At 38.2% G+C, this 25,671-nt stretch overlaps 1 protein-coding gene across 1 annotated transcript in view; it reads left to right on the forward strand.

The window, feature by feature from the left end:
* The window catches only part of KCNB2 (potassium voltage-gated channel subfamily B member 2), a 184,382-nt gene extending 160,407 nt beyond the window's left edge, over positions 1–23,975 (forward strand). Inside the window, exon 3 of the mRNA XM_030971175.1 lies at positions 19,686–23,975. Within this exon, the coding sequence (XP_030827035.1) occupies positions 19,686–21,848 (2,163 nt within the window). The 3' untranslated portion in view covers positions 21,849–23,975. The remainder of the gene's footprint in view (positions 1–19,685) is intronic.
* The last annotated feature ends 1,696 nt before the right edge of the window (positions 23,976–25,671 follow it).

Raw genomic sequence — 25,671 nt, forward strand, 5'->3', positions numbered from 1 at the left:
TCCTGCATGTGTCCTGGAGAGAAGCTGCTCATTGTTCTGAACTGAACAGTTTTATCTGTTGAAAACACAAAGGGTTCTAGAAGTCCCCAACTTTATTTTTCTCATGTACTGTCTCTGTGGTAATGCTGGGAGCAATGACAGCAGTTCTCAGTCACATTTCTGCTCAGAAGGAAGCTATTGGCTTCCTAAGGATTATTTATGCATCTTTCATGGCATTTAAGTATTACGCAGTTTAAAAATCCCTGGTCCAAGCACAGGGATTTTACTGCTATTCATAAACTAGACATATTATTCGTACTGTTGTTTTATTGTTGCATTGTGTTGTTGTTTTATTGCTGTATTCCTAACCAAGCAGCATATTCGCATCCAAGAACTGTTTTTAAAGTAGGATAATCAAACCTGAAAGTGTGCTAAAGGGAAACCAATACAAGTCCTGCTCCAACTGAGAAAGAACTTTGACACCTGTGGGGGATACAGAAAGAAGAAGGTTCTTGATGAAAGTGCTCAAGACGCAACCTTCCCTAGACCTTGAAGAAGCATATTTCATGGACTATAATGCAGTCCAGATAATTTGGGATTTTGTGACTGCTCCAAAGAGAAACTAGCAGAGAAAATCCGTTTAAGTGGCCATTAATATTTAATAAACTTTATGGCATCTGTTAACCAGACAAGTTTCCCAGACATCTGCTCCCTGATTTGGCATTCAGTTTGGTTTACCTAAATGAGATATGGATCAGGTACCAATACTATTGGTGCACTCTTCAGCACTATAAATAACCCTGCGTGCAAGCAATTGCTTAAGCTTTCAGCAGTAACATATGTGACCCTGTAAAGATTTGATCTCTTGTCTATCAGCACAGTATCAGCTGTTCCCATATGTTTCAACTCAGCATTCTGAAGATCAGCTGTAAAAGCCAGTAAAAGGGCATTTATATTGAAAGGACTCAGAAGTTCCTTTCCTGATTGCATTAAGGTAATTAAGGTTTCTGCTTTTGCAGATGAGGTAGTTAAGATAGATAACCACAGTTACATGCACATACAGGTTATTTCTTCATCTAAATTGCTGAAGTGGAAGCTTATAAATGGGTAAACAGGAATTGTAATGTACTTACAAAATATAGTGAGAGGGTGGTCCAGAGAAAAAAACTTAAAATGTCAGTCTTCCTGCTTCACAGACTAGTGGAGAACAAAAAGAAAATAAAATTTTGTTTTTCATTTCAAGTTTCCTAATAGGCATTTCATCAAATGGGATCCTTTCAACTCCTTTCTGGCGTGGAAGATGTATAAAATGAATACATTTGTCATGTTTGCATGGTTTTGGAAGAACTTCTGCAAACAAGTGTCTTTCAGGATGGAAAACAAGGGAAAGTCAATGATTTGTTGGAATATTTGTTAGAGCTGTGGGAGCAGGTGAACAGAATTTATATAAGCCGCTCCAAGCAATTGAGCTATAAAAACTATAGACCTCTAGACCACTTTACTCATTTCAAATCTTGCCCTTATCTTTGAGGATTTTATTTATTTCACTATGGGGAAATGAAAATTATTATTAATGTGATAACACGATTCTCATTCAATCTAAGGGATTTTTTTGTCTTTCTTACTGTTGCAAAAAGTTCTTATATATATAAATCATATACAGAATTAAATTGTCATAGAAAATAATAAATCATATTTTTAACCACCTTAAGAGCACTTGTTGCTACATAATGTCCTGAACTCATAAAGGCCCCCATTTCCTGTGCAGACACTCATATAAAAAAAACATATAAAGTAAATAATATGTGATACCAAGCTTCAAATGGTAAAGACAGTGTCCCTGTCTTCCTATCTTTCCATTTTATTTATTGTGTTCATCTAGTATCAAGATTAATCTAGATGCAGATAAGAGTCTGCCAATGGTCCGTAAAGAGCCCACTTCAAAGGGAACTCCATTCTTCCAGCAATGCAATGCAAACAGTAATAAATGATTAATTATAAGGAAAACAAGTTATCCAATGCCCCAAAGTCATGTCATACAAATGGGCACTTGGGAGAGGCAGCCCATCGGTTGTTAGTGCTGACTGTTGGTCCAGTGTGGTATAATTTCCAGAATCATTTAAGAATTGATAATATCAATCCAGATCCTTACACTATGGCCAGCAAACCCTGAGTGCCTGTATGACTGTACATGGCCAACAATAACCCATCCCATCTTGCATTCCTAGGTAAGAAAGAGCCAGAAAGATGCTGTGGTTTAAATGAGACCTGCCTCTGAAAGTTTATCAAATGCCAGACATAATTAAGTGGTCCCAGTAAGACCAATGTAAAGCTGGCAGCTACTGTACAGTTGTTTTTATGTTGAAGTTTTATACAGTAGGAAATTTATAGCTAAGAAATGTGAGACCATAGGCACGATATTCCAGAGTCTTCCCCAGGAACTCTCTTTTGCCATTTGTCTTGAAAATTAAACAGTTTATATCTAGAAAGGCCACCTGGCTTTCAATCTCAGGACCTACCTGGAAGTTTTGATAACTCACAGGTCATCATAGCTTAAGGCAATAATAATGCAGAACAACAAATTCCTTTCATAACTTTGTTCCTGTAAAATTCTGATATGCTTAATAAATACTAGAAATTCTTACATAAAGTAACTATGCCTATATGTTTGATTATTTTCTCTTTTCTTTTCTTTTCTTTTCTTTTCTTTTCTTTTCTTTTCTTTTCTTTTCTTTTCTTTTCTTTTCTTTTCTTTTCTTTTCTTTTCTTTCTCTGTGATGTGATAAATATTACTGGAAGAAAAAACAAATGATAACTCTTGAGCCAGATTTCTCACTGAAAAAATCCTTGAGTCCCTAAATGTCTGTTTAAGATTATACTGCTGTTCCTATAATTCTACCATGTCCATTTTTTAGTATTTAACTATGAAGCAATGGGTTTCTTACATCTAGGATTTCTGTGGTGATAAGATTTTGAAGCGTATCTTGATGTATAAATTACTGATCAAAAATATTTGCTGGTAGTATGCACAAGTACATTCCCTGCAAAAGCCCCCAGTAATTACTCTACAGAGTGCAGGAAAAGAAAACACAAGAAAAGCTAAAGGCTCACTCATTTGAGCTGCTTTGAGATATATCAGACCAAGGTAGGATTTTATTCCTGACTCCTGCTTTACATGGGTGTTTGGTTCCTGAAGTTATGAGGATTCCAAATGAGTTCTGTGCATCTGGATAAGGATTTGTGCACTGCAGAAAATATGCTAGGCCAGGTGTAGTGAATTCATTCCCAGCAGACACAGCATGCTGCAGTTTAATCCCTTGTCACCAATGGGCCAATGTTTACATTGCTTAAGTGCTAATATGCTAATTCCAACTTCTGGTATCAAGAGGTTAATATGATGCCTCTGCTTTTGTAATTATTGCTTAAGACTGACTGGCACATTAATGGAAAATTGATGAAACTCTTTAGGAATTGTAACACCCTCTGGAAAAAAATATACAATTCATTCCTAAAGTAAATCTGATAAGCAAATAATTTAAGTCATTTGTCAAAATCAAAAGCAATTGGCAACTCCAAAATAAATATTGCTTTTCTTTCCAGCTACAAAGTTAGACACTAAATGAATTTTAATAAAAATCCAATGCTTGTAATGGAGAGGGGATTGCATCATTTCCTTTTGACGGGGTGTTTCAGAACACATTTTTCTCTGATGTAAAGATAAAATCATAAGATCTTTTCATCCCAGCTTCCAGAATAGGTGTGAAACTAGTGACCCTACTAACACTGCTGATGTTTGACATTTTCAATGCAGCTTTATTTGTATGTTTTGATGTTAGCAATGGTGTCCATTGTATTGAAAGACTAACAGTAAGTGGAAGGATCAGACAATGAAAGTACATCTGTTCCTCACTTTCTTTACTGGCACCATTTCACTGTTTGGCTCTCTGATTTCCACAGAGAGAGATTTGGAAACAGTTCCTCCTTTACGATTTCACATGCCTTTAGGGGAATCTCTTACCCAAATCATGCTGCTCTGAAACAAGCCTCCTGCAGATAAAAATCCATAGAAATTACTGTTTATCTTGCTGAGTTACATGCATCAGGCTTCCCCCAACAGAAGCATTAGCTACGTGCAGCAGCACCACGCAGTTGCTATATGAGTGCTTCCTCGTGTAAATCAGATTCGGTGTCAGATTGGGGCTATAAAAGGCACATTTGAAAGTGTGCCGGTGATAGTGATGAAAATGTCTCTTCTGGCTCACTCCAAGCACACAGACAGGTTACTCAAAAGTCCCTCCCATTCCAGAAGTGTTGGGAGGGGCACTTGTGCAGAGAGGGAGGTCATGAGCAAATCTGGTCTAAACATCCTTGTTCCTGCTTTTAGACCTCACTGTTCTGTCCATATCATTCTCCTGGAGTATATTTTCAAGAATATTGATCTCATCTCGCACAGAGGTGATTATGTGCCTCCAGAAAGAACCTAGAAGTGAACCAGGATATGGAAATGAAGCAGGGAGCTAATTGTCTGAGCAGAAATGTATCCATAAATGATGATGTTAGGGCTGATGGAAGATGTTGTATTTCCTTCAATCATTGTAATATAGTCCCGTATTTCTAAATCCTATTTTGTGTCAAACTAGGTTTTTATTTTCTGTCTTAATGGAAATATTTCAAAATTATAACATACTGTAATATGAACAGGACCTCAAAGAACAAGAGTGTTTTCTTAGATGCTGAAAATTCAGCTCAGAAGTCAAGATCCCAAATTCTGTAAAGCACTTCAAATATTCCTGTGTTTTGACTCCCTAATCTCCATGTCACATCCATTTCTCCATCTCATATGACAGTAAAAGCAGCAGTGCCAGTTATTTCCTGTCAAGCTAACATTAACTGTTATGATGTCAAATGCATTGTACTGAAGGCAAAAAATCACCTCTGTCCCACTTCCTATCCTTCAAAGGAGCATGGGACAATGACAGGAGCGTGCACTGCCAGGACTGCTAAGATAAATCATTTTGAAAAAAACAAACCTCAGCCATGGTGTCATTGTGGTGTTTCTATTAATAGCAGTGAAATGCTTCACTGCCAGTGAGCTCCTAGATATAGTAAGTCAGGTATTTCCCCATAAAAATCTGTTTCTAATTATACAGCTTGCAGAAAAATAATTGGACATAAAGGACCCAGAATAAAGCAGAAGCAGTTATAATCTGCAAGATCAATAATTAATAATCCTTTTGAAAGTAATACCTGTATGTTTACATCTCAGATAAAACATATATAACAGCATCTAGTAATATTACATATATTCCTCATACACAGTGGTTCCAGTTTATTCCAGGTGATACCAGAACTACAGTGTTTTCTTCCAGTACTGCCATTACTGTAATGACTAAAAGCCATATGGTTTTGTCATATATATTCCACAGTAAGGGATTTTTAAAAAATATTTACTTTGTTTTGATTAGCACTTCTGAGTAATAACACAAACTTTTTTCTTCTTTAATTACTCATGCAGTTCTATCCCTTATCATAAAGATCATGCAAAATAAAGAACCACATTGCCCTTCCAGCAAATTTTTGAGGTTTTCGTGGTGGGTGTGGGGGCTTTATGTGGCTTTCAGAAGTAGAAATATATATAATCAGTGTGTAAATACCCCAAAGACTCTGTTCCAAGACTTTATCATAAACTGCCAGATGCTGGCAGTTAAAAGAAAAAAAATATATGTATTATGAAATTGACAGCTATGAAAGATACTTCCTGAAGCATAGCCACAGTATAATGTATTTGTTCCACGTTCAAGTGTTCTTTGAAGATGAATTTTATTGTCCATAGGCTTGCTGCAGATAGCTGCATTATAGCTGTTCATACCTGACAAATTTATTTCCAGGTTTATTTCTTGTCTTAAGCCTGATTGAGCTGTAGAAACTCTGCTGTAGCTGCAGTCATGGAAACCTATGGGGTTTCTATGGCCTGGCCATTGGTTTGACCTCCAGAAAGATTTGACAGACAGTTTGGTCCTTGTTTTGAAAATAGGCAACACTCATGTCCCTCTCTACAGTCAACTCCTCATTGTTCAGACATTTGGGTAAAACCTGTATTTAATAATAAACCATTTCAGGGTAAGGCCTGATATTTCTGCTACATAGTGTTCTGCTTGGCTCCCAGAAATGGCCAGCCAGTGGAACCAGTGACATGGGACTGATGACTCACACTGGCCATCTATGCCTCTCATCACAGTGCATTTGGAGCATAAATGTGGGCTAAAAAATAGCTCACCTCTGGCTCCACTTGGCAGTAGGAGAAACAGCCACAGTGGGTGAAAGTGTGAACACACAGGGCTAGTCTGTGATATGCATTTGTCTGTAAGGAACATGCTCTTTCCAGCTAGAGAAGTTCTGTTTCCAACATTGACATGGGTCTTAACAGGGAAAAAAAGAAGCCCCAGCGTACTGTTTGCTCATGTGGGAACAGCTGCCCCCTAAAAGAGGTGACCTTTTTCTTCTCTAAGATTATATTCTTTTTTACTTTAATTAGTATGTGGCACAACAACAGATCCTAAGAGTTTCTGCAGGGATTTCTAAAAGGGAGCAACTGACCAAGATGAAGCAACCCACAAACAAAAGTTCTGATGCAGTTCAGGGCTCAGTGTAGATCCCGTCGAGTGTTTTTCCTCTCAGATGACCTAATCCAGGATCTCAAATATAAAGATATCCAGGAAAACAGAGACAAGAAAAAATAGCTCCTAAGTTTTTAAATGTGTGGACAACTGCCCTAGGCGAACAATAACAAGGCCAGAAAACAACTGATGGAAACCTATCACGTTCTTAGACAATTACTAAAAATCAAAAAGTTGTAAGTTCTGAAATATCTTCATTTTTCATATATTTAAAATAATAGAATTTGAATATCATTTTTAAATTGCTGATCTCTTCTGTAGAGTTTTTAGAAAAACTGTATATCCTAGATTTTTTTTCAAATTTGGAAAATACAGACGTCTGAATCAAATTGTATCACAATGATATTTTCAGTTAGGTACAAGAATTTCAAATAATCTACATTGCTACTCTTGATGCCTGTAGATGCAGACATAATATCATCTTACACATTTGTGAAGTAGAAGAGATAATTCATCTATCACAACATGGAATTTCCTGAGGTATTGTGTAGAAATCATATACTCCACACTGTTCAGTAAGCTGCTTCTGTGAGCCTTCCCATGGAATAAAAAAAGATGTACTAAATTTATTACATATTTTTAAATTAATATCCATAGAATCCCACCAATTCCCCTTTTGCCCTCTTAAAATCCTATGAGACATTTGCATAAAGATGATTTTCAATATTGTTTAGCAACCAGAGCTCTCACCAAAGCTGCTGGGGCTTAGGTTGGTTAGGGTTATGCTGAGAGCATTAAGTCGGCATTTTTGCATTCACATGTATTCATTCCACAGGAAACAAATGGTTCTCTTACTAAATATGTGTTGTGACAACAGGAGCAGTGTGTCCTTGTCAACAGCTGCATGATAAAACAGAGACATCTACTGGTTAAAATACAAAATAGGAAAAATGTCAAAATTTGTGCAGAACATTAGGCAAAGCCTTGTCAGACTGCCCTCCTTTGCTTCCCAGTACAGCTGACTAAAATACTCAAACTCCACTGGTGCATTCTCGTTAAAGGCAACAGTAAACCTCCCTTTGATTTCATGAGAAAAAGCCAGACCCTGTAACACTGATTGACCCTAATTCTAATAGACTATAAGCATAACAGACATTTATTTGTGACAGAAAAAAACTAGTCTTCTGTGGAGCAGGGAATAGTCAGCCCTTCTTCTGTCCAAGTCACAGTTTGGGAAAAACAGACAGTCCTTGAACACTCTGTTCAGCACCTGCCTGAGGAATTTGTGCTAAAAGCAGAGTCTGAATTACAGCTCTAAACTGGAATGTTCCTGTAATTTACAGGCATTTTCTCATATACTGTCCTCTTAGTCTGAGCTCACAGCAGCATGAGCAGTACCTTTTAATGGTATTTTAATAATGGATAATATATTTCGTGAATCAGTTCTGTCTTCAATTACAATTTGACCTTCCTAAATGTGATATGAGGACATTTACATATTTTTTGAAGAGCACTGGTACTCTGTGTATGTGTTGCAGCATACATTATACCTTAATAAGTGTTTGAAACTGCAGCATTACAGATGAAGTTTCAAAAGTAATCCTGGAGTGACAGCTAGCATAAGGAAATGACACCTAAGATATGCAGACCTTTAACTACTGTATTGTAAAAAAGACAGCAGGCTGGATTCCTTTCCCTAACAATTTCTCTTATTCTGCAAGTTTGGGAAATACTAGCCTAACCTTTACATAAAACCATAGATTAATATAGATATTTTATATAGAACCGTCGTTCTGCAATTTATATAGAAATTGACATGAAGCCAAGATAGAAAAATTATTTTTAAAGTGTGAATAAAGGATTTTGGGCCTGTCATAATTTCAAATAAGTCTGATAGATAATATCAGCCTTCAGGAAGACCATACCTACATATTGTGTCATATGGCTAAAAACCAGTCTTATTCAATGGTAAAAAGATGGTAAAATGAGAATAGTTCAAACAAAATCTTAATTTTTTTTCAGCAAATTAGACTCAAGCATACAGTCCTGGTTAATAACCTTAGGTCCCAAGTGAAAGCAGATTCCATTAAAACTAAATGACAAATGGAAACAGTGAGAACCAAGTAATTTGATTTCCAGTTTCCATGTTTTAAAAGTCAGTTACATCCAGCTTTTTGTTTTAGTTGAATGTTAATATCAAAATAGATAGTGTCAGAATAAATCTGTATATCAGGTGTGCTGATTTCCCCCATTAAATCCATTCAACAGCCTATGCAAAAACTCCTCACAGCTAAACAATTGGGGTTTGATTTTTCATTACTCCTGCTTGTTTATCTCCAGCGTGATTTGCTAGGTGTTAGAAATAACTTACTAAATGACAAGCAGAAAAAGATATATCTCACCTCTGGTGAGATTCCTGCCTCCTTCAACGGTGTTTTTTCCAAGAAACAAATATTATTCTAGAGCTATCTTTATTTTTCCAGACTTATCTTTTTAGACTGCATCATTTGCATACCTTCATGTAAGTAACATGGCAGAAAAAAGGGGTTTAGGGTGAATGTGGGCGCAGCGCATCAGCACCGGGCCGCGTTCAGCACCGGGCCGGGGACAGCTCCCGGCGCCACCGCCTGCTCCAGCCCCGCTCCCTCGGCCTCCGATAGCCCAGCTGCTGCTGGAGACCACCTCTCTCCTCGGGTCTGGAGGCTGCACTGTGTTGCTGTGGAGTTTTGTCGGGTTTTGTTTGTTTGGGTTTTTTTTTTTTTTTTTTTTTGTTTTTTTTTTTTTTTTTTTTTAATGAAATTCCTGTAATGAAGCCAATGTTTTTGTGAGTGAAGTAGCGCAGAACAGATCTTGCATATGGCTTGCTATGCAAAAGGATTGGAAACTGCAAGCTTCTTGTCATGACTTCGAAGCAAATTTTGGAGAGTCTAGTACATTCATCTAAGTGATAATACACAGCTTTCACTACCCAAAAATTAGGCAGCTACAGCAAAACACAACCTCAATATGAGAAATACATCAAAGGTTTAGAAACCTTCTGAACAAGGGCAGGCAGGAGCTTTAACAAAGACATCTTGTTCATTTTGATAAATGTAGGTGACTTTTCTTTCACACATAAGCAAATGATTCCATTTAGAAATAATACTTAGGAGGCCAAAAAGCTATATATAAATAAAGCCTTTAAGATGACTCTTTAAGTTAACTTTTTGTGATCATCTGTAAGGCAGTTAAATCTCTCACATTGTTATAGAGCAAAGAAAGCATTAGCTAGATAAACTTTTTATTTTCACTGTAAACTACCATACATTAAATTATTTAATTGATTAAACTAGACACTATAATTTCAAGCAGGTACTAGCTCTATTTCTGTCAATATATGACAGTCAAATTCATGGGCTTATCCAATTTCATAGTGAAAAAAACAGTAATTCACCTGTATTTACTCTGGATCTGCCATTTCTTCTACATTAATTCCTAGGGGACAGTTTGCTATTTATCATGAAATAATTGATTTCATGTCTCCAGCTGAAATAGCTTTTTGCTGTTGAACAACAGCAAAAAAATATTAGAGCTGACTTGATATGGATCTTAATATGTTTAAAAAAATAATTCCTATTAGCTCTGTGCTGATTCAGTATTCAAGGTTGTCTCCTTGAATGTCTCCTTGATGCTAAATTAAATACATTTGTCTCTTCCCAAACTATGAAGACTGTCTTCATCTGTGACTACTTAAGGTCCCCATCTTTGCCAGTCCAACAGATGCCCTCAGTATTAACCTCAGCTTTTGCCTCTAAGGAATCACAGCAGGGCTGTGCTAAAGATCAAGCTGATAGTCCCATTTGCAATCCATTTCTTATTGCTTGTGCATATTGCAATTTCTCTGGTCTCCAACATCACTTTTTGGTTGCAATATTTAGTAAATACATCCTGCAAATGTTTGCAGTGTTGTACTTAGTTTTCTACTGCGTACCTAATGTGCCCCTAGTGTTTTAAGAGACGTGAGTGGCTCCTGTGTTCAGATTCACAGAGACTCAGTCCATTCCCAGGGTTCCTATTTGCCATATTACCCACAGAGCTGCCTTATAGAAAACCACCTCGATACTCAGCCATAATCAAATTCTCAAACCCAAACTAAATTTTTATGCTGAAAATCTTGGTGGTACAAACCCCAAGGCCACCCTTCCCTAAAGCAATAATCAAGTCATTAAGTAAATGCAGTTAGCTCACTCCAGAATGCAGGAGGGGTGTATTCTGTTACTGTTATCTTAATAGCATAAATACAATAAACAGTAATCTACCTGCAACAGTTTGCAGGACAGATGCATTTTATTACTGTCACTTTAAACCGGAAGGATGCTTGCTAATCTCAAAGAACAAAACATCCTTTCCTACACAGGTTTATTCCCTCAGAGATACTAGGTCTTCTAAGGCAAATATTCATCTATGGAACGGAAAGATCAGCACAAAGTGGTGGAAAGGCTCTGTGAAAAAATGGAATTTATACAGTGCTCTCAAGCAGGAAGTATATCAGCTACAGAGAATGGCTTTATGACTGAACTTCTGAAGTGAAGGTTTTGCCAAGACAGAAGCAGTTTCTCTAGTGTAGTAGACCTACCTTAGCCTGTTTCAAAACACCTTGCTTGACTACAGCTGTGCTTGGAGAAGTTGGAATTAACCAGTGGTAAAATCTGAACTGTTATCATGCCTTCCACAAGAATTACCATGATTATGATCCTGCTGATGTTATCATCACTGGTCTGCCATGCACACTGGAACTGGCAGGCAGCAAACTCCTACCTGCCTTAAACCTCCTCAGACAGAGACTTGAAGGATGCCCTATTACAGAAACAAAGGTGGTCCCACATGTTGGCTCCCAGTCTGGGTGAGCTTGATGGGACAGCACATCCCTGGGCATATGCCACTCCTTAGGTGAAGTCACCACTGAACTTCATAGAATCATGAATAAACATCTAGCAGCACTTGAGTTCACTATCTTCATAGAAACTTGTCTGTAAAGCTAAAGTGGAGACAGAGCTTTTTCATCTACTGATGAACTAGTAGATAATTCTCATATCTAAAAACATGATGAGTGTTTATGGAGCTAGTAATGAAATCCTTAGTGAAAATCTCCTAAATGAGTATTTCTAAACCAAGCTTCTTAAGTGAACGTCATCCCAGTGCAAAGAGACCAAGAGAAAAGACTGCATCACTTAGACACTAGATAAACACAACACTGAGAGTTTAACCTTTATATATGTAGTTAATGTGAGGCTTAATGAATATCCCTGAAAGAGCAATGAAGAACAGTCAAATCAAGTCCTTAAAAATATTGATAATAATACTAATCTAGGAGAAAGGGGAAAATGAAAAGTCCGAATTCTAAATAATGTCATCAATGATGGAGATGGAGAGCAGCAGAGAGAAGCTGTTCAGTGATCACACAGGCTGTCAGAGTTATAATGAGATGTGCTCCTGAAAGGGCAACAGTGATAGAGCTGTAAGCTGCACTAAATTTATGCTATTCTGTTAAATTATTCCCCTCTCTTATGTTCCAAAAATTAAACTTTTAGTAACTGGAAATTAATTTTTCCATCGCTTAAAACAAGGAGCATTTGCAAACATATACTTAGATAATTCTCAGTGCTGCAGGACTACTGAGATTGCTTAGATTTGGCATGCTTAAGGTTTGCCATAGCTCCATTGTGTTCTAGTTTGGCGTAAATCCAAGTAGGATTCATTTCTATTTGTCTCCTTTTTTATGTCCCATGGCCAAGGACATATGTTAAAAAAGAGCATTAGCCAGTAAAGGACTGTAGCAAAATGTTATGCCTTTTGTTGAACTTTTTCAAATTTGGAAAATACAGAAGAGGTCTGTTGAAACCTTAGAGTCAAAATAATTTTAAGTCTGTCAGACTGTTCATGACGTGATCTATGGCACACTCATACATGGGAATGCAGAATTACAGGTGTGAGTTGAGCACAGTCCCCCCTGCAAAACAGCATGAGATAGAACTGTGGGTCAGAAGCAGGAGGTGATGCTTGTAACTGGGAAGTCCAAGGGACACAAAGGGAGAACATGGAGTGACCGGGGAGCGAGATGTTGTATCATGACCTTCTTCTCATCCTTTGCATCACAGAAGAATATTTTAATGGCCCCTTCTCCTAAATGTCTACAGACTGATGTCCTGACTACGCATTCCTCATGTGGTAATAGTTATAGTTGCAAGCTGACTCCACTTGTAGTGTTGTCTTTCCTTCTCCAATGTGCCTCTCATTTGATAGTCCCAGATGTCAAGAACAGAATGCACACATATTTAGACTGATGTACAAGACAGCACTCTTACTGAGCAAGACTTTTTGTCCATTCAGTTGCAAACTCAATATCACAATCTGAAGACACCTGACAGTAAAGGATGCTGCTGAAGTAAACTAATTTCTATAAACTTCTCATCAAACCTCCCAAAATGTCTTCCACTGTCATGGGCTTACTCCCTCAGAAAAATGAAAACATCCCTTATCTAACCTTCTGCTCATGCCAGTGTGGCTGTGAGTCTCTGGATTGTCTGGCCAGAGCTGAGAGCTCTGTGCTACAAGCTAAGGACACTTCTATCGATGCAAGGCGACCCCCAGCCAGGGAATGACGTGCTCTGACTCCATGATTCAGAAGACTGAACAACTGCTTTATTAAGCTATACTATATAACATACTATACTAATACTATAACTATAAAACATTACTCAAGAAAAACCCATGACCCTTACCAGACAGTCAGGACCCAGCTTTGACCTAATTGGTCAATCAATCCAAACAACCATCATCAGTGGCCAATTAACAAAACCCTTTCATTAAACAATCTCCATAACACATTCCACATGTGCCAAACAACAGGCGCAGCAAATAGAGATAAGAATTGTCTTCTCTTCTCTCTCTGAGCTTTCTCACTGCTTTCCCCAGGAAAAATCCTGGGAGAGAAAATTATGTCTCTCTCTGTTCAAAGAGTATGTGAATACTACAGACTTCCATGCAGGATCCAGCATGACCTGCAGGCTGCAGCACTTGGTAGCTGTCAGGTTGATCTGAATAACCTAGATCAACTCCAGATATCTATCTGCTCAAATGTAGACACCTCTTTCCCAAGAGCAGATGCTTCTGAGAATATATAGTTAAGTATCCAAGAAAGCTGATACAGTTCTCCAGAAGCCTTTCAAGAGCTGAACAACAGTAATTTTTTCTGAGATTTTCTAAAGGCAGAGTTAAAGATACTGCCAGGATATATCTTATGTGAAGACAATATCATACATTTCAATGCAGAAGGGGAAGAACATGTGACAGCCTGATAATTTTCAGTGTATGTGGAGGCTAGGAATCTCAAAAGTATGAGACTATACTGCTGTCTATTATTTAAATGGTCTAGTTCCTACCCTAGATCCCACCCTGGGAAAAAAATACTAAGGAAACGCTATTGCTAATACAGTCTTAGTGGATTGCAGACTGAAACCTATATTAATCAAACATACTGTACTGGCTGATCAGTTGGGCTCAAAGGAAATTCCCCTCAGCAGCTATATTTTAATGTGCCCCTGATGCATACTTTTTCTCTGCTGCACATAAAAATTACACTGGCTTGTCAGTTATAGCAGAAGCCTTTTCACATATCATATAATTTCACATATTGTATCAGTTGTTGCAGAATAGCAAGGCACAATTTGAAGGCTATTCTATTTCACCTTTATTTTCTGCCTCCATTGCACGCTCATTTTATGCAGAATTCCTAACACTGCTGGCAGCAAAAAGCAATGAGGGGGTGCACAGGGAAAAAAAGCCATTTTTAGTGTCAATTTAATACTGGGAAACAACTAAATTTTCAGGAGATTACTACCAGTCCTTGCACCCAAAAAGTAAAATAACAGCATCTGGCAGAGGCTGTTAAGACTGCATCATTAACTCAAGGAATGTTTTCCTATTCATTGCATCAACAGATTCAAATGCCTCATATCCAGCCCATAGGAAAAAAACCTCTAAATCTGTCCATTCTTTTAGAAAAAATTGTCATTGAAAAGGAAATATTTTTAAAGATTAAGAAGATCTGGATTTTTATGTGCTTTTGTAGTACCATAGCTAAATGACATAACCTGCCAGAATCTGTCATTTCACACAGTGTATTCTGAAATTCAGGTTAAAAATATTATGTCAAGAACTGTGGTCATAGATTAATGACTTGGAGTGTGCAAATTTTCCAGGCATTTCAGTCCAGAACACGGTTTAAAAATACTACATAATAAACAGGAAGTTCTGCTGGGAAAGATTCAGTCAGTGGTACTTTCTTTACTTTTCTGTATCAGCATAAGCAGCCTAGCAGTTTGCTACAGGTCTTTCTTATAAATTCTGTGCTTCTCTTAATACAATCTGTGTCTGTTCTATGAGAATTTACCAGCATAGTAATATCCGCAAAGTATTCTTTATGTAGACTTAGGATAGGGAGTTCTTTTTTTCTTCTTCTTTTTCTCATAGCTGCTCTTGTTCTTCCAAGTTTTCCCCTGGCATTTTTTTGCCTAATGAGTTGTGAAATCTAATCAATTGCAATAATTAAAACATACTGTGTGTGGAATGATGCACTGCTTTAATTACACAACAAAGTCCCAAACAAATAAAAGCTTGAGATTCTTACATTAGAAGAAACTAAACTACTTTACTTTGCTGTAAATTTTTTCACTAAGAACAGACTCATGCTTACAGATTATATGTATAAATCACTTAAGGTTCCGGGCTTGCTGTACTGCATATTTTATTAAAAGAGCTGGGGGAGTTCAGGCTTGTGTTAGCAGCGCATGAAGGAATGGCTGGAACAAACAAATAGATGCTTGTTTTCAATAAAACACCCCAAATACATGGAGTTTTAGCAATGTCACATAGTGCAAGAGGGGGTGCTATTCACTAATTCACTTCTTTTCTAGGATCTTTTGTATGCTGGTAGACATTTAGGCATAAAATAAGCGTCTTATGGCAGACTGAAATGCCAGTGGTTCCTAATTAAAATCAGTTTGATGACAGTTGGGCAGATACATCTTTTTTTTTTTTTTTTAAGAAGAATGCATGTCAAGTAATTTGGTCCTGGTATTATACAGATTTTCCAATCCTGTTATTTGCATTCTGATTCTGGCCCCAATGAGGCTTCATCAGCTTGACAGAAACTGCAAGCTCAACTATTTAGACCTGTGCCTTGCTCATTTGTTCTGTAAATTCAGAAAGTATTATTATGTTATTGAGTATTTTAGAGAAGTCAAGCCTGCATTAGCTGTTTCACAGTCATTTAGGTGAAGTGGATAACCCAGTACACCTTATTCAAGTTTCCAACTTTAATACAGAAATCTGATACAGGCACCTTCCACAGTTTGAAAGGTGGTTATTGCTCTCTTATAGTGTTGTCTTTAGTCTGCCTCAGTCCTAGCTACAAATTTCATTAATCAGCCCTGCCTACATATGCACTGTTATTGCCCTCATTCTTTACTCAGACTGGCTTCTTTTGCTGATGTTGGTAGCAGAAGGTTTAAAGGAATGTATAGCCTTTCTAAATAGGATGGATTAACCTAAGGATGTGTTCTGAATTGGCTGTACAAAGGATGAAGACAGAAGGTCCATAACTCATTTGGCAGAAGGAATGAATGGATCTTATTTCTCCAATAAAAATAGTTAGGGAAAAGAAAAAAAAAAAGAAAGGACAGAAGCAGCACTGGTAGAGAAAAATTCAAATAAATATGTTTTACTACTTTAGAATATGAAAGGTGATACCTGCATACCTGTTCTGTACTATTAGTAGCTGAAGAAGGCCAAAGATAGTACATAAGTACAACATTATGCCAAATACCCACCACACCATGAGCAATTTCTCTTTGTGCTTAGAGAACTGAATATCCACTTGGTAGCCCATAGATGAAACAAGTTTATTGCTATTTTTCTCAAAGCTACAGTGAGGTGGCCTTTCTATCTCTAGAGCCTCTGTCACCACTGTGACCAGTCTCTCTGCATACACTCTTCACATATGCCTTCTTCTTAGCTTCATTTCACTCTTCTTGGGTGTTCCAGCAATTTTGTCAGACCTAATGCATCCTTGAAACATCACCAAATGGATTTAACAGTTCCATTTCTGAGAAATGAAGGTAAATGCTTTTGTGAATGAGCTTAAACTGATCTTTAAAATAGAAAACAATTTATTTCAGTATTTCTAATAAAAACCTGGATTTAATTAGGACTTCCAATGAAAATAATATCTTTTTTCCAAGTGTTATAATAATTTTTATATCATTTTAACACTTTATCACTGTCTTAAAGTTGCTGATATTCCTTAGAGTGTAAATAAATAAACTTTCTGGTAAAGCTGTGAGGTTCTCTGATATTAATTTTATTTTTCTCATAATATTGGTTCTGTAAAAGAAAATGACGAGCTATTCCAGGCAGAGTGGAAGGCTGTGAGGTACAGAGATGTCTGAACTTTATCAAAATGTCTTTTTTCCATTCTAGGGCAATTTTTACAGAACCAGGTCTGCAGGAGACAGGTGGGGGGGAAAAGGATTGTAGCAGGACTTATTGAGAGGGCTTTAAACTAGGCTTGAAGGGGGAAGAGAATAGGACCAGGTTGGCTAGAGATGAGCCTGGGGGGAGCATGCTGGTGCTGGGAGTGAAATGAGCAGCCCACCTGAAGTGCATGTACGTGTCTGAACACAGCTTGGGGAGCAAACAGGAGGAGCTGGGAGCCATCGAGCAGCAGGAGAGCTATGGTGTAGTTGGCACCAGGGGAACACTCAGGTGAGTGGAGAGTGGCAGTGGATGGTTATAAGCCCTTCAGAAGGAACAGGTGAGGAAGGAGAGGTGTGGGGGGGTCTGTACATTAGGGAGTGTTTCAACTGTGTAGAGCTCAAGAGCAGATGATTGGAGGTTGGCCAACGTGACTCATATCTACATGAGGGGTCAGAAGAATGGTCCAGGAAACTACAGGCCTCTCAGCTGACCTCCATTCTGGGGAAGGTTATGGGACAGATTATCTTAAGTGCAATCACACACCATGAACAGGACAACCAGAGGATCAGGCTCAGCCACAATGTGTTTAGGAAAGGCAGGTCCTGTCTGACCAACCTGATCTGTTTTTATGACCAGAAGACCTGCCTACGGGATGAGGGAAAGGCTGTGGATGTTGTCTACCTTCAGTAAAACCTTTGATACTGTCTCCCACAGCATTGTCCAAAACTGGCAGCCCACAACTTGGATAGGTGCACTCTTCACTGGGTTCAGGACTGGCTGGATGCTGGGTCCAGGGAATGGTGGTGAAAGGTGCTGCATCCAGCTGGCATTTGGTTTCTAGTGGGGTTTCCCAAGGCCTCAATACTATTTTTGTCTATGATCTGGATGAGGGGACTGAGTGCAGCCTCAGTAAGTTTGCAGAAAACACAATGTTGGGCAGGAGTGTTGATCTGCTGGAGGGCAGGAAGGCTCTGCAAAGGGGATATGAACAGACTGAATCAATGGGCCAAGACCAGCTGTATGAAGTTCAACAAGACAAAATTCTGGGTCCTGCACTTTGGTCACAACAACCTCATGTAGTGCTACAGACTTGGGAAAGAGTGTTTGGAAAGTTGTCCAGTGGAAAAAACCTGGGAGTGTTACTCACCAGCAGGCTGAACATGAGCCAGCAGTGTGCCCTGGTGGCCAAGACCACGAACAGCATCCTAGCTTGTATCAGGAATAGTGTGGCCAGCAGGTCCAGGGCAGCAATCATTGCCCTCTATCTGGCACTTGTGAGGCCACACCTTAAGTCCTGTGTTCAGTTCTGGGTCCCTTGCTACAAGAAAGACTTTGAGGAGCTGGAGTGTGTCCAGAGAAGGGCAACAAAGCTGGTGGAGGGTCTGGAGCACAGAGCTGCTCACAAGTGTTATGAGCAGCTGAGGGAGGTGGAATTGTTTAGCCTGGAAAAAAGGAGGCTCAGGAGAGACTTTATCACTCTCTACAACTGAAAGGAGGCTGTATCCATGTGGAGGAGATCCTGTTCTCCCAGGCAACCAGTGGCAGGATGAAAGGATATGGCCTCAAGCTGTGCCAGGGAAGGTTCAGGTTGAACATCAGGAAGGAGTTCTTCACTCAAAGGCTTGTCAGGAATTTGAATGGCTGCCTAAGGAGCCAGCAGGTCTTCAAGCATTCAAGAAAGTGGTGTGGCACTTAGTGCCGTGGTTTAGTTGTCGTGGTGGTTCTCAGTCAACATTGGACTTGAGGGTCTTGGAGATCTCTTTCGACACTAATGTTTCTATGATTCTGTCATTCTGTCATTCTAAGACTCTGTGAAAGTGAGTACGAAATATATTATAAAACCTATCTCCTTAGAAAGCAAAACTTTATTTCTTGGAAGCCTTTGTCTGCTCACACATTTTAATAATTATGAGAAACTCAGTTCACCTTCATACTACTTACTTTTTAAAATCTTGCTCTCAACCTAATTCAGGACCAATACCTTCAATTCTTGGAGCATCTGAAATTTGTCCAGACATGAAAATTCAGCAGGACTAGTCTCCTGAATAGTTCTTCATGTTAATTCTTAATTTTTTCTTGACTTTTCAGCTCATAAATGTATGCCTGTCTAGGGAAGTGTGTGCTATGTAGTACTAAATTACCATCTTACACATGGTATTCCCCAATCAATTCTCCACACTATGTAAAGTTTTACATAATTACAATTAATGCAGAAAATTAAAAATGTTCTGCACATTAGCAGGGATGATATATCTTTCACTTGGTGACTTGCACTAATAAACATCACTTCCTATTGTAATTTAAAAATGGTAAGACTAGTCATGGCCTGCTTTCTGAAATGAATTGGCTTACTGCAGGCAGTAAAGCAATCAGGTTTTGACCATGTCCAAGATGAGTCTAACGTCTTCTCTGTGCAAAATGCAAAACAATAAAACAAAATAATGAATACAGCAGCAAAAACAGTTTCCACCATTCTGTGTTTATTTGACACACGTGTATTTGAAAGGATTTATTCAAACCCTGACAAGCACGCTTGTATCAGTCTAACCAAAACTTTTTTATTTTGTTTTACAGATTTTGGCCATTGTGTCCATTCTGTTCATCGTCCTGTCCACTATTGCTTTGTCTCTTAACACACTGCCAGAACTTCAAGAAATAGACGAATTTGGGCAGCCAAATGACAACCCTCAGCTAGCACACGTTGAAGCTGTGTGTATTGCTTGGTTTACCATGGAGTACCTTTTGCGTTTTCTGTCGTCACCAAATAAGTGGAAGTTCTTCAAAGGCCCATTAAATGTCATTGACTTACTGGCTATCTTGCCGTACTATGTCACCATTTTCCTCACAGAGTCCAATAAAAGTGTCCTGCAGTTCCAAAACGTCAGACGTGTGGTTCAGATATTTCGAATTATGAGGATCCTAAGGATTCTTAAGCTCGCCAGACATTCAACGGGCCTTCAGTCTTTAGGCTTTACACTCAGGCGGAGTTACAATGAATTGGGCTTGTTGATATTATTTTTAGCCATGGGAATAATGATATTTTCGAGTCTTGTATTCTTTGCTGAAAAGGATGAGGATGCTACAAAATTTACAAGTATTCCTGCATCATTCTGGTGGGCAACAATCACTATGACTACAGTAGGATATGGTGACATTTATCCCAAGACCTTATTAGGTAAAATAGTTGGAGGACTTTGCTGTATTGCTGGAGTGCTGGTCATAGCCCTGCCTATACCAATTATTGTGAACAATTTCTCAGAGTTTTATAAGGAGCAGAAAAGACAGGAGAAGGCAATTAAGAGGAGAGAAGCACTTGAGCGAGCTAAAAGAAATGGCAGTATTGTCTCCATGAATCTGAAAGATGCCTTTGCTCGCAGTATGGAAATGATAGATGTAGCAGTAGATTCAGGAAAGCTTGGAGAACCACTCAGCCCAAAGGAGACACCTGATAACAGCCACCTGTCCCCAAGCCGGTGGAAATGGGCCAGAAGGACAATGTCTGAAACAAGCTCAAACAAATCTTACGAGAACAAGTACCAAGAAGTTAGTCAACAAGACTCCCATGAGCAATTAAACAATGCTGCAGCATCCTCCAGCCCACAGCACCTCAGTGCCCAAAAACTGGAGATGCTGTATAATGAAATTACCAAAACCCAGTCTCAGCCTAATCTTAATGCTGGTTACCAAGACCAGTCAGCAAAGCCACCCAGTTATGAAGAAGAAATAGAAATGGAGGAAGTTATAGGTCAGAGAGACCCGTTGCCAGTGGGGCCTGCAGACATTGTAATGGACATGAGAAGCACATCCAGTATCGACAGTTTTGCCAGCTGTGCAACTGACTTCATGGAAACAGAGAGATCTCCACTCTCTCTGTTTCCTGGCTCTCACTTGCAAATGAGATTTCCAACTGATGCTGTTAACCTGGAAGAAAACCAAAGAGCAAGAAGTTCTCAGTTTATACCATTTGCAAAAGACAGAGGATTTTCTCCAACTGATGTCACCTTTGACTATAATCCAATCAACAGAGCTGGTATCAGTGATGGCAGTGGGTCCCAAACTGTTTCACATGGTCATTTTCATTTTGACACTGCCATGGAAAGCCCCAAAAGCTCCCTGAAAGGTAGCAACCCATTAAAATCTAGATCCCTTAAAGTTAATTTTAAAGACAATAGAGGTGGCGCTCCACAAACTCCACCAAGCACCGCAAGGCCACTGCCAGTGACAGCAGGAGCAGACTTCACACAGGCCACCCCTCAGCACATCAGCACCATTCTCCTAGAAGAAAATTCCCCCCAGGGTGAACGACCTGTACTTGGTGCTGATGCACCTGCACTTTGTCAGGGACCTGCTAAAAAATCATCTCCTCTCTTTCCCAAACAAAAAATTTTCACTTTCCCTTCAAAAGAGAGGAGGAGCTTCACTGAAATAGACACTGGAGAAGAAGAAGAGTTTATGGAGTTACACAGTATGAAACACGAGAAAAAACAGGATATCAAGACAAATTGCTGTGGGGATAAACACAGTGATGGCAACAATTTACCAGGGGAGCCACCGGTCAGCTCTTCACCCAAAAGCATGAGCCACAACTGTACTCAAGACATTTACCATGCTGTGGGTGAGGTAAAGCCAGACACTAACCAAGAAGGTCACAAAATGGAAAACCATTTATTTGCTCCAGAAATTCATTCAAGTCCTGGAGAAACTGGTTATTGTCCCACACGCGAAACTAGCATGTGACTAGTTACAGAAGCAATAAAAATATCTTTTCTTAAAACACAGTTAGTAATGCCTATGAACTAAAACATGGAAAGCCTCAACAAAAGTGCATAAAATGTTATTTTTGCATGGCATGAAGAGTTGTTTAGTTTAAATACTGTTTAATTAAAAAAAAAAGACTGCTTTTGTAACAAACTGAAAAAAAACAGGGAAAAAATTACTCAAGAACGGTGAATACAATAAAGAGAGCTTTACTAGGAGCCAGTGGTCTGCAACATCTGACATTTTTGATCCTTTCACTTATGATTGTAGACAGGTTTTGAACTCTTTAAACTTTTTTTTTCCCTCAGTTACAATGAATTTTAGAATTTGCACATGAAAGGATGAAATGTCAATGCATGCATTCATAAGGATGTGAAACAAGGTGCTTTGAGCTTGCAAAATGCATATACTTGTAAATAGTTTGGGGTTGGGGGGAAAGCTACTATTAACAAGGATTTATGGAAAAAGCATTTCCTGGGACACAGGTACTTCCTTCACAGCATGCTGCCTGGAGGTTTTGTACAGACTTATGTTGCAAAATTGCAACTTCTACTTAAAGCATCTCACGTATCTTGCTTTCTGTTAAAAAGCTCATGAGTATGTCTGTTAATTAAGAACTACAGTATTTTAGTTTATCTGTGCTATAAATCATGATGGTTTTTTTTTTTACTTGCAGAACTTCAGTTATTGCATTTGTCAGTTTAATTAATGATCCTGTGAGGGAAAGCAAAGATTTAATGACCAGAACTTGAAGCATTCGATATTTTTATAGAAAATTGCCAACACTTCATAATTGAGAAAAAAATGTTCCATTTTAAAATTAAAAAATCATAGTTATTTCTGTGGCAATAAACAGTGCCAAATGGCTATTCAGATATATCCAAAAGTTTTCAACCTCATAGATTATAACTTGGTATTAAAAAAAATATTTCCCACACTTTTAGTTTTCCTTTAATTTAACACTATTTGCTTCTACATGATCTTCAACCTTTTACCTTTTGTTCTCCATGCAGTGCACATACTTCAGTAATGGCAATGTTGTTGAAGCTGTTAAGCTGTAAAGATATAAGAGACAAAGTTTGTAGGGGAAAATGATACCTTTTGTTGTCATAAATCATATAGCTGGAGAAGAAAAGGCTTCACCACATGTGATTTGCCTCAGGTCTTCCATACCCCAAAGCTTGTTTGTGTTTTTCAGTTCAATCATTTGGACTGACAGAAGATATCACTTGACTCACCAACTTTGCCTGAACCCATCCTTCCATAGTTGTTCTGAAATGGAGTACAGGATTTCCACTTTACTTAAATAAAGGAAAATGTCATTCCACTGACAACTACCAAAGCATCTTTCATTTCTCTAATTTCTCCAGCTTTGTAAAAGAAAGATGCTGAACCAAAGCCTTCATTACAAAGTACCCATCTAACTGCTGTCTCAAAAAAGCTATTTTTATTTTATCAAGAATCCATAGCTTCTTATGATATAAAATGTTTTTTTAAAGCTTCTAGAGTGCTTTAATTCCCTAAATGATAAAAAGTTTATTCAGTTCATGAATTCTAATCATAAGCAAATGTAAGCAGTTACACAGACATGCCCTAGAAAATGTTCCCTTTTGTTTTGTTTGGAGTTTTTTGTGGGGGTTTTTTAGAGTTTTTTGATTTTTTTTTTTTGGTAAGGAAGACAGACCAATCAATGCATGGTTTGGAACAGCAGGCTTCTACTTACCATAGGTTTGTAGGTTAATTTTTACTTGAGTCTTTTTCTGTCACTTGAATATGTAACAACCAGGCACCTAACGCATGTAGTGTAAAGGAGCAACCATTTTTATTACAACGTAGCCCTTTGCTTAAATGGCTGGGCCAAGGCCACAGACCTCGCTCAAGCCTGGCACATAGAAAAGAGGCAAGTTTGAAGAGCCCCAAAAAATTGATCCTGATGGCTGGGCCAAACAGTGAGCACAGCACAATCATTTAGATGGGTTTTTTTCAAAAAAAAGTTTTCTATATTTCCATCAGTTTTCTTATTTCTGTAACAAGATAATATTGAAATGTCTCTTCAGCCTCTTTAAATACCTGAGAATACAATGTCTTTTTTTTTTTCAAACAATGTCTGGTCATTAATTCTGAAAATAAAAATGATTCTTTTTTGTCTTTAATATCAGCTCATTTCAACTTGTTGCTGCATTCAGTTTTATGTATTTATATTGTATTCTGCATAACACTTTTCAATCATGTTGTGTCTCACTGTCTCCAAAATTAGCTCTTTAATATTTTATAGTCATTACTCTTCTACATTTATTTTTTAGTTTCTAGATATTTTAAATTACTAAAACTAAACGCCAGTCAATTTTTATATGCCTGAAGTGTTGGTTTGTATTTTCTATGTGCAGTTTTATGGAATCACATGGGCCTGTTTGATCTGCCTTTTCATCCTAGTGAACTACTGAAGTCCAGATTAAGACCAAATGGGACCTGGTCCCATGCTCTGGATCCACAGAAAATTCCCATTCAAGACAACGATGTTGTTCTGGCAAGACTGAGGTCTGTCACGTTCCTTCTGTGTGCTTTTTCTCCCAGGTGACCCTTACACTTTGGAAAAACCCCTTAGACCTTTGACACTTGATGGAAAGGGAGGAGTCCAGCCATAGGGAACCGACTGCAGGAACAGAGATTTCATTCCTAAAGCTCTCCTGAGCTAAAGTTCATGCAAACCTGATTCCGGCCCATTACAATCACTACAAATTTAAAAGGACTAAAGTCAAGGCCTCGATTCTTGTGCAAATGATTTTCCCCTGAAACAAATGGGAGTCTGGTGGAAAAAGGGCTGGCTGAAATCTAAATGAGAAAAACAATAGTCTCTCCCTCTTGATGAAATTCAACAGGAGCTTTAATTATATAATCAGATGAAAAACCAGGCCCTTATTTGCTGCTGTATTTTAAATATTTTCAGAGAAGCACATTTATTTTGAAAGAAATGCAATTCACTTTATTAACAGATGCTTTATTTTTTGAAATACTGGAAGCAAAATGATTAAGCTTTAGAAGTGCTTTTGGTATAATTTTATTATCTACTTTTGTCTATGCTGAAAACTATTTCCAGAAGCACAGGTTTAGAAATGTGGTTTTTCCAGTCTTGACTGCATATACAGGATCCACCTCTGAATACCAAGCTTGTATAATTCCTGATTAAAACATCTTTTTGAGCAGTTGTAGGACTGGATCTAGCTTTCTATCCAGTACAGCAGGTGTAAGAAGTGCAGGCCAGGATCAATTCATTCATCATGGGTTGAGATGCAGCAAATTATGCAAAATTACAGAAGTATATTTTTCTGGTTTTCTAAAACTTTGAAGCCATTTCAGACTTATTACCCATTCACCACAATAAGGGGAGAATGTGTCTGAGTTCTGGAGTCACTCTCTAATGCCAGCTGTGCAATTTCAAAAGAACTTAAGGAGTCTTAGGAAGAAGTGACTGCTTTGTGTACCTGAAAGGGATCTGACTCCTCACATCACTGGAAAATGAAGAATGTTCAGGGAGATAGCTTTGCAATTGATCTATTTTTTGTATTTTTTACTAACTGCAGAATGGTGAATCAAAGTTTTAATTCCTTTTCAATGATGAAACCAAATGCAGATATTTAAAAAAGTATTCACAGAGTAATTAGAAGAGTTTTTGAGTAATAATCACATTAATCCAAGTCTGGGTGGGGGGTAGAGGGTAGGGGGGAATACTATATCGCACAAACTGCAAAGGAAGTTCCTACAGGAAAGCTGTTTACAGGGGAAGTATGTCATGTAAAGAATA

The sequence above is a fragment of the Camarhynchus parvulus genome, chromosome 2 (assembly GCF_901933205.1).
Source record: "Camarhynchus parvulus chromosome 2, STF_HiC, whole genome shotgun sequence".
In the NCBI taxonomy this organism is placed as follows: domain Eukaryota; kingdom Metazoa; phylum Chordata; class Aves; order Passeriformes; family Thraupidae; genus Camarhynchus; species Camarhynchus parvulus.